Below are 10,601 nucleotides of genomic sequence, written 5' to 3' on the forward strand. Positions count from 1 at the left end.
AACATGTTGCGTTAAACCAGAAAATTAACGTGGAAACGTATAGGTGACCACAAGGGAGTTAAATTGCACATTTCCAGAGCAATGAAAAACACCTCACGAAGACCACGAAGAGTTTGTGAGTTCCGATCTTCGCGAGTTTGTTGAAGTGGTGACGTCACATCCCGTCACGGTCACCATCTACGCGAAGTTCTTAGTGCGCGTTCCGTCTGTTTTTCGAAACAGTGATGACGAGTAGTGTTATATATGACGAGTCTTTTTTATCGGAATATTCCAGACATCTGAATATGCTGGGTACACAATTTTTAGATTCATTCCTGTAAAATCTCCCAACTCTAAAACAAATAGGCCTAGTGGAAACAAGTGTCTTGTGCAAGAGAGATCAAGGGAGATAATTGGCAGGATATGTCAAGTTCTGAGTTTTGTGTGGGTATCCGTGTTCATGCACTAGGCCTCCAAAATGAACAGTTTACAGATGCACAGTCCACAGAAGCGTCGTAAAGATATTAAACTTTAACACTGCGCACATAAAACATATTTTTAACATTATGAAAAGGACTAAAAGTACTCACGAAGATTGCTGATTGAGGTTCGTCAAACACGCCTTTTTCACCACGCAGATCCCGGTCTTCGGCAAGCAGTGGTGGGCGCGAAAAACCAAGCGCATGCGCATTGAGGCACAAAGTTAAAAATAGAGAGGAAATCCCCACCACCGACGAATGTTCGTCTGACGAAGGTTGAATCTGGATGTCCCTATGTCACTAATCTTCCGTTTCCACGTTGGGGCTCTCGCATCAAATTACAAGATGGACGGCCCTGCGTCCTATGACCACACTGCGAACAAAACTTAAAGTACTTCCTTTGACAAAATGATTATAAGCTGGTCACATGACTATAGAGTATATCCCCAAAGAGTTATTCTTTCAGAGATTTGTTATGTGTGTTTGTGGAGAAAAGTGCAGTGCTGATATATTATTTTCATTTCTCTTTATTTGCCTTCTGTGTGTAAAAAGAGATGACAGTCACGCTTAGTCTGTGCACAGAGTTGGGACGTAGGACACCTGAAATTGCCCAAATGCACCCTGAGTAGAATTTTCCTATTTTTCTTCGAAACAAATTCGTACCAAGGCCAGGAAGTCGTTATTATGTCTGTTGGATGGGTAAACAATGAGAATCTGGAGAGCAAAGCGACAAAAGTAGTGCCTCTGTCTGATTCCCTTCTACCTCCGCAGCGAAGCTGTCCAAACGATTACTAAATGCAATCGAACCTCCCCTGGCGACAACCTGTCCATAAAGACCACCTACCCACAAAGACATCCCAAAGGAGTCCCGACGGTTTTTACTATATCCATCACCTTTTCATAAAGACCATTGTCTGACGCGACCAGCGACCACTCAATTTATGTCCCAAGTCTCGCTTTCCTGTCATGGACGACCAGCCGACGTCTTTACATTTAGTCAAGTTTTGACTAAATGTTTTAACATAGAGGGGGAATCGAGATGAGGGTAGTGGTGTATGTGTGTGTGTGTGTGTGTGTGTGTGTGTGTGTGTGTGTGTATGTATACAGTGATTCCGAGAAAACTACTGGACCGATCTTCACGAAACTTCACATGAGAGTTCCTGAGTATAATATCCCCAGATGGTTTTTTCGTGTTTATGATAAATGTTTTTGATGACGTCATATCCGGCTTTTTGTAAAAGTTGAGGCAGCACTGTCACGCTCTCAATGTTCAACCAATTCGGTTGAAATTTTGGTCAAGTAATCTTCGACGAAGCCCGGACTTTGGTATTGCATTTCAGCTTGGAGGCTTAAAAGTTAATTAATGAGTTTGCTCATTACATTTGTCATTTAAACCGATTTTTCGCAAACAGATTTAAGATTGATTGCATTGTATTCCTTGTCTTCTTCTGAATTCAAAAATATATTGATATGTCATGTTTACTCTAAAAATGTGATCAGAATGAACGAAAATAGGTTCAGTAAGTGGCACGGTTGGCCTAGTGGTAAGGCGTCCGCCCCGTGATCGGGAGTCGTGGGTCATACCTAAGACTTTAACATTGGCAATCTAGTGGCTGCTCCGCCTGGCGTCTGGCATTATGGGGTTAGTGCTAGGACTGGTTGGTCCGGTGTCAGAATAATGTGACTGGGTGAGACATGAAGCCTGTGCTGCGACTTCTGTCTTGTGTGTGGCACACGTTATAATTATGTCAAAGCAGCACCGCCCTGATATGGCCCTTCTTGGTCGGCTGGGCGTTAAGCAAACAAACAAACAAACAAACAAACAAAGGTTCAGTAAGTACTGCGGACGCGTATACTTCGCGGCGGCGAGCGTGACCCGGTCTTCGGTATGTTTTGCCGAGACTATCTGAATGTAGTCTCCGCGATGATTGGTTTGTGGTGTTTATATTGACTAAATGTGTTTATATCGCTTCACGCGACTTGTTTCGTTTTACTCTCGAAACTGGGAGAAAGCATACCCTCTCAATTCTATACTCAAACACACTTCACATTAAAGAATAGACCCACCGTATCCACGGTGTCGTCTCTTTTTCGGCACCCCTGCCATAACCACTCTCTTTTCAGGGCGGCTGACACGTGCAAGTGACCATGAAGTCTAAGTATGGGCCATGCCCATTTTATTGTCTTAGCTGATCGCATTATGACTTTGACGGTCACTCAACCCCCTCTCATCTTCCTCAACAAAACATCCTCGCAACACCTTTCTCTTTAGTGACACTTGGACCTTTGTCTCTACCGCTAACACCAATCGCTAACCTGTGACAAAATACTCGCGGTATTTCTTTGATTGCGATAACAGGTTGGTTGCTACTCCCCGCCACCTGCATGACTGAACAAGACAGCAGTGGAGCAACAACTGCGACTAAGAAGTGGTCGATACACGACAGAGGCGATGAAGCAAACTTGAATTTTTGTTTGCAACCGGAACTCCTGATTTGCTACAACAAAAGGAAAACAGCACTGCACACCCCAAATAACCAGAACATGTTCGGGAGAATAATAAGCTATCGAAAGTCTTTTAAGGCTGGAGTATACACCTGAGGTCGTATTTCAAAGTGGTTAGGCTATTTTAACATACATGTTTTCTGTTAGTTCAAGGTTTGCTTTATCAGGAAAAAACAAAAAGAAAAGTGTTTAACGCGCAATATTTTAAGTTATTAAAACCATTTGTTATAAAAGATATAAACTCCTGGCCGCATTGATCGAACTGATTGTGCACAGCTCGCAAGTGAAATCTGAGGGGATTTGAAGGATATGCAAATCACCAAAGACAGTAGAAAGCAGGTATTTTGAATATACTTTACGAAATAAGGCGCAACTATCTTAAGATTGAAAGTTCCGTTACGGTATTGAAATACACGTCCGTACTACTTAAAGTACACACACACACACACACAACACACACACACACACACACACAACACACGCATACACACACACACACACACACACACACACACACACACACACACACACACACACACACACACACACACACACACTCTGCACAGTCAATCCGTCGAAGCTCGACTGGAGGTTTCGCGGAATCGCAAATAACTAAGAGCACAGTCCTTTCTCCGAGTTCAAATGAGGTTTCTATGAAAGATCATCACCTTTTCGCTTAACGCTACACTGGAATATGCCAACAGAAATTAAAACAAGAGTTTGCGTGTGACGAAAGCACGACACACTTGAGACAGCCCACACAAAAGTAGATCTTACACGACCTGACCACACAGTTATGCCTATCCAAATGCGCGTAGCAAAATGTGAGTTTTGAATCTTCTTTTTTCTCTGGCGGTACTGACAATATCGTTGTTGAAACAATCCCAGTGCACTAAGGGATTTATAGAGTAAATCTCCAAAAATAATTACTGAACTCAGTGCTATGCGCTTCGTTCAATAATGAATTTTCTCGATTTGCTCTATAAATCCCTTAGTGCACTGGGATGTCTCAATAACTTAAATAATAATAATGATAATAATAATAATTGTCAGTAAGTACTGGTGTCACATGACTGATGTGAACCAGTTGATTGGCTAATGGCGATGCGCTAAAACTGTTAGCGCACTCTTGGAGTGCGCTAACTTTTCCACAGAGCGTATTCTTCCGCCCTTTGCTTAAGCGAGAGTGTACTCTCATCCTCAGAATTAATTAATGACATGTGGCTTATATTCACCACAATACCAATGATTAAGACCATAAATTTCCTGCTTCTCAATTAAAGCAGAAGATGGGTTTTTTTCTGACAGATTGCATGTGCCTGTGCCACAGTTGCCACTGATCTACAAATAGAACCCGCTGTGTCTAATTTTTCAGTTTCGACTTGCGAAGATTCCTCTCATAATTATGCCATGTTAGTGGCATGTAGTTTATTGTCCACATGACCAAATGATGAGTTAGTATACAATTCCCAGCAGCTAACAGAAAACACAAGTGTTATTCCGATAACGTAGCAGCAGAGACGGTAGCAGCTAGATCAGCACGTAGCAGACTACACTGAAATACGACTGCATCTGTTCAGTAAATGAATGTTTTCCGAATTATTATTTCAAGGCAAGAACAATCGGAATCGAAAACGTGTAGGGTTTAGAACGTTCTTACCATATATAAGACTTATTACCAGCCTGCCTCATGCGTGCAGACTCAGTGCAACGTGACGAGCAAAGTTGTTTTTGAAATGAGACTCAGTGCAGTAGCAGACGACATAAATCCCGCTCAGCAAATTAACATGTTGGGCAAATGTGAACGATAAAACGATGGGGATATAATACGTGTAGGGTTCAGAGCATTCTTACCGTTCATATTTAGTACCAGACTCCCCGATGAGTGAATATACCACACGAGAAACATGCCACATTTATTTTGAAAATGTTCTTTCCGTCGACCTTGGCAAGGGGCAAAACTCTGCACAGTCAATCTGTCGAAGCTCGATGAAGGTTTCGAATCGCAAATAATTAAGAGCACAGTCCTTTCTCCGAGTTTAAATGAGGTCTCTATGAAAGATCATCAGTTTTTAGCTTAACGCTACACTGGAATTTACCAACAGAAATTAAAACAAGAGTTTGCGTGTGACGAAAGCACGACACACTTGAGACAGCCCACACAAAAGTAGATCCAGTGACACAAACCTGACCACACAGTTACGCCTATCCAAATGCGCGTTGCAAAATGTGCGTTTTGAATCTTCTTTTTTCTCTGGCGGTACTGACAATATCGTTATTGAAACAATCCCAGTGCACTAAGGGATTTATAGAGCAAATCTCGAAAATAATTATTGAACTCAGCGCTATGCGCTTCGTTCAATAATGAATTTTCTCGATTTGCTCTATAAATCCCTTAGTGCACTGGGATGTCTCAATAACTTAAATAATAATAAGGGTATTGATATGGCGCAAATCCTAAAATAGTTCTAAGCGCCTTACAATCAATCTTCAATATAATACTCTTCATTACAGCAACAATACACATTATATTAATGTGTCTGTCTGTCTGTCTGTCTGTCTGTCTGTCTGTCTGTCTGTCTGTCTGTCTGTACATCTATCGGTCTTTCTATCTGTATACTTGTATGTTCATATGTCTGTTTGTCAATGCGTTGTTGTGTGTCTATCTTTCATTCAGTATAACTATCTGTCTATCTGTGTATCACTCATTCTGCCGGTCTGTCTGTCTGCCTGCCTGTCTGTCAGTCTTTCAGCCAGTCTTCTATATATATATATACGACTAGTGTCTGTCTGTCTGTCTGTCTGTCTGTCTGTTCGCGATGCACGGCCAAAGTTCTCGGTGGATCTTTTTTCAAATTTGGACACCGTATTCAGCTACACCCCGGACACAACCTCATCGATGAGATATTTCAACACGTGCTCTCAGCGCGCAGCGCTGTGCGCGCTGAACCGATTTTTGTTGTTGTTTTTGTTGTTGTTGTCGGGATCCACTACCAGTAACTCTTCCTTATCTTCTCCAGTGTTTTCAGCCGCGATTATCTCCCTTCCTCCGTGTGGCGTCAATCCATATTCCCGTTACTACGTTACTATTTTTAGAAGGTCACTGCACGTTACTATTTTTAGAAGGTCTCCAGTGTTTTGCGCGTTTATCTCCTTTCCTTCGTGCGCCGGCGAAGCTGGCGTACACCCGGCAAAGCCGGGTCCCAGGCACAGCCTGGTATTCGGCTCTACTTCTTCCCGGCGAAGCCGGTACCCGGCGAAGCGGGTAATCATCTAGTTATGAATATTGTATAAACGGTATGGAAAACAACTCACATGACTATTCAATTCAGTCCACCAATAAATCCTATAATCTTCCGTCACCCGGGCGTACCAGCTTTGTGTTTATCACTGCTGTCGGCGAATTTTAGTTTGAACAATTTCAAAGCGCCAATATCTTGTTTATTTTACTAACACACACATGACACGGGTGTGTCTAATACACGCGGGGACACGCGGGGACACACGGGGACGGGGAATTAGCACGCCGGGACGTTATATAATAAAATTCTGACTATCCTTTATGTATTTATTTTAAAACAAAATAAAATAAAAACTTTTTTTTTTCCAGAATGTTATAAAATAACGTCCCCGCGTGCTATTTCACCGTTCCCGCGTGCAGTTAAACTGTCCCCGCGTGTTTTAGACACAGGGGGTGTCTAAAACACGCGGGGACACACGGCGACACACGGGGACGGTGAATTAGCACGCCGGGACGTTATATAATAACATTTTGACTATCCTTTATGTATTTATTAAAAAAAAAAAACTTTATTTCTTAATTTTTTTTTTTTATTTTTTTTTTCTGTTTTCAGAATGTCAAAAATAACGTTCCCGCGTGCTATTTCACCGTCCCCGCGTGTCCCCGCGTGCAGTTAAACTGTCCCCGCGTGTCCCCGCGTGTTTTGGGTGTGTAGGTGTGTAAGAGTATGCGTAATTTCGCAATATTTATACATAAAAAATAGTGTTTCTAAGATTTGAGCAAAAGATATTGATATGTGAGAAAGAAGATAATGTTCCTATCAGCGTACCTACTTTAGTTTGCAATTACCTAATGTGTCAAAGAAAGGCAGGACGTCTGCATAAACTGATCAAATTATGCTCCCCGAACAAGTTTAATGAAATGAAAATGTCGATTGGCTTTGTTTCCATCTGTATTATTCTATTTCCCCGTCTGGCTTCTGTACTACTGAGTTACAATGTTCACGATGACTTTGTACATTTAAGCTCGGAGTGTGTTAACATATCGACGTGACTTTTTGATATCAACTGCTCTTTGATGTATTTCAGGTTAATGTTGCCCATTGTTAGTATAATTATTATTGTACTATGCTGAAATGTTAACCTTTATTGTCTACCAAGAGAGATGTCTCGATCCATTTGTCGAATCTCTACATCTTGGTGAGCATGCTAAATGTTTTTCGTATCGTGCAATATTGTTCTTGGTGGGAAAATGTACATGGTTCCTTAGTTAGAAATAAAAACAAGAGATTCAGCGATTACAGAGTTATCATTAGAACCAAAGTCTACTTTTCGAAATGTAATTTTCTTTTCGGTTTTAAAACAAACATGACTTCGAATTTAAATCGTTGCAATGATGTGTTTCAATAAAGAGCAAAATAAAATCGGGATCTCTGTTCATTTGCCGTAACATATGCACCTTTAAATAGACGCCTTCATAAGCTCTCCCAGTCAGGATAACACACTATCAGTGTGTAGTCCGCTTGTGCCTTGTTTGTGTCGATCGTTACAACTTCCTAGTTCGATTCTGGGTAGCTTTGGTGGTCTTTCTGGAGTACGCACTTGAAGTACAACAGTGATTGTATTCATCTGTAGCTGATTACTCGTCGAAAACATCTCACAGAATTGTGTAACTGCTGTTTTTTTAAAACGGTTCCTCCATCGAGCCTTCCTATTCGTCAATTGGAAGTACTTCCCAGTTGGCGTTGGGAGAGCACTGTTGTCCCTTTGATGCTCGTGTAAGAGAGTGCTGAAGTACACTCAAGTCATCTTCAGAATCAAATTCAGCTACATCAGCGTGAGTTGGCCCAAGGTTATAATAACACCAGCCCGAAATAATCGGCTTCACATGCACAACGGTCAGAAAGAGCATAACAGGAAAACACACCGGCAAATATTGTCCCAAGACAGCTTTATAAGATACACATGCAGTACAGCTCGAAGAACTACAGCTTTAGTGCATAGCTTCGATGGTTTAATTCAAGTCATTGTGTGAATTCGCAGCTGAACTCGCGGCATGGAAACCATGGCATCAAGGCTGATTTTTCACACGTTTCTGCTGTGTGGCCTGCTGATTTCAAGCGAGTGTTCCTCACACCACTTTGGTGAGTTTGCAGACACAAACACACACACACACACACACACACACACACACACACACACACACACACACACACAGAACCCTGCCCACTCTGTGTGTGTGTGTGTGTGTTTGTGTGTGTGTGTGTGTGTGTGTGTGTGTGTGTGTGTGAGTGAGTGTGTTTGTGTGTGTGTGCGTGTGTATGTGTGCGTGCGTGCGTGCGTGCATGCGTGCGTGCGTGCGTGCGTGTTTTCACGTGTGTGTGTGTGTGTGTGGTTGAGTACGTGCGTGTGTGCGTACGTGCGTCAGTGTGTGTGTGTGTGTGTGTGTGTGTGTGTTTGTCTTTCTGTCTGTGTGTTTAAATATATGTCTGTCTGTGATCTTTTCTGTCTGACAAAGAGAGAAAGATACGATAGAATGGATTACATAAGCATTTTATAAATCTTCATTTACCAGGGTTGTTGCAGAGAGAGAGAGAACTCAGTACTCAGAACGGTTTATTGTACTGAAAGTGTGGTGTGACGTGTTAGTACTAAAAATTCATCGAGGGTAATTAGCGAGCGCCATGTTTTTTTCTTATATAATGACGTTTGTCTCGGTGACTTTGGCATCATAAGCAGTGGAAAAACAGGTCCCTGCCAGACTTGCTTGACATGACCTCTTTTATATGATATACACACGTGTGATTTGAACGATTATTATCTCACGAGTGTCTCTCTCATGTATGTAGGATAAAGAAGCACTTCTCAAAGACATATCTAACAAAATTAGTGGAAGTATTGGAACCCATGTGTAATAAGTTTGACCAGGGACAAACTTTTACGCACACGCGCTCCTGTATCCGGCGGGGATATAGCTCAGTTGGTAGCGCGCTGGATTTGTATTCAGTTGGCCGCTGTCAGCGTGAGTTCGATCCCAGGTTCGGCGAAAATTTATTTCACAGAGTCAACTTTGTGTGCAGACTCTCTTCGGTGTCCGAACCCTCCCCCCGTGTACACTACATTGAGTGTGCACGTTAAAGATCCCACTATTGACAAAAGGGTCTTTCCTGGCAAAATTGCTTGGGCACAGTTAATAATTGTCTACCTATATACCCGTGTGACTTGGAATAATAGGCCGCGAAAGGTAAATATGCGCCGAAATGGCTGCAATCTACTGGCCGTATAAAATTTCATCTCACACGGCATCACTGCAGAGCGCCTAGAACTGTACCAGAGACTATAGAGTATACAGAGACGCTCCATACGGTGCTGAAAAGTGAGACCGGAAGCCCAGTGGCGCCACCACGCGGAAACATGGAACCACCTACTTTCTCTTTCCACAGCAGTGGTGATATCGTGCTGCACAAGCATGGTCGCGCCAACGCGAAAACGCAGTGGGGCATGGTGTTCGGCCATCAATTGCTCAAACGCACATGCCAAAGGCTTGAGGATGTTCAAATTTCCCAAGGAAGAGAGTAGGTGAGGATTGTTTCTTCAATTTTTCTCTCGTTAAATGTTGGAAAATCAGTAAAAGTTGTAGCGTCGAACTGCGTGTAGATCTATTCTACCGGAACAGTGAAAACACACAATGTACACACTACAGCCTCAAACCAGTCCAAGCTGTGCATGTTGGTACTAGTTTCACATGTATAAGATTTATTTCTCCTCTACTTTATCTCATTTCGGCATGCCAAGTCTGGAACTGATAGACTGATCTAGTGGCAATACGGTCGGTGATCGATTAGGGTAGACATAACCATCTCGTTTGATTGACACGGCCGTCGCGGAGTTATAGAGTAGATCTACAACGGCTTGCAGCTGCGAACGTTAGTATCATTTATCATGATTAATATTTTGATTGTAAATGACATAATGACATTTGCACACAAATCAAATGAAATAAATCATAGTTCATACACGAACTAAGACATTACATTTCAAATAAAATATACCGTAGGCTTACATGAACTAAGACATAACAACACTACGTAGCCGAAATGCTTTGTACACCGTGATAAGCTGACAACTTTCGAACAATACCTTCATTCACAGATGCCAAAAGCATAGAAAACTTGTGTAAACTTGGGTTTCTATAAAACTTAGCAGGAATAAACTGGCATCGCAAATCACGAAGTGCGGGGCAACAAAGCACAAAATAAAACTCATCTTCTTTACTTTCCCTGGAAAAAAGGGGCATAACAACATAATTTATCCGCATCGTATCTCTTATATCGATTAACGTGCACAAATAGTTCTGTTATTCCACCTCGGAATCTTGCCATAATAAGAGAGAGAGAG

At 42.1% G+C, this 10,601-nt stretch overlaps 1 protein-coding gene across 1 annotated transcript in view; it reads left to right on the forward strand.

Annotated features, from left to right (window-relative positions):
• Nucleotides 1-7,694: 7,694 nt before the first annotated feature.
• Nucleotides 7,695-10,601, forward strand: part of LOC138964184 (receptor-type tyrosine-protein phosphatase mu-like) — a gene marked incomplete in the record, with an annotated part of 322,563 nt that continues 319,656 nt past the window's right edge. The window contains 2 exon segments of the mRNA XM_070336077.1: nucleotides 7,695-8,040; nucleotides 8,247-8,347. Of these exon segments, the coding sequence (XP_070192178.1) occupies nucleotides 8,260-8,347 (88 nt within the window).

Source organism: Littorina saxatilis, linkage group LG4 (genome assembly GCF_037325665.1).
Source record: "Littorina saxatilis isolate snail1 linkage group LG4, US_GU_Lsax_2.0, whole genome shotgun sequence".
Taxonomy (NCBI): domain Eukaryota; kingdom Metazoa; phylum Mollusca; class Gastropoda; order Littorinimorpha; family Littorinidae; genus Littorina; species Littorina saxatilis.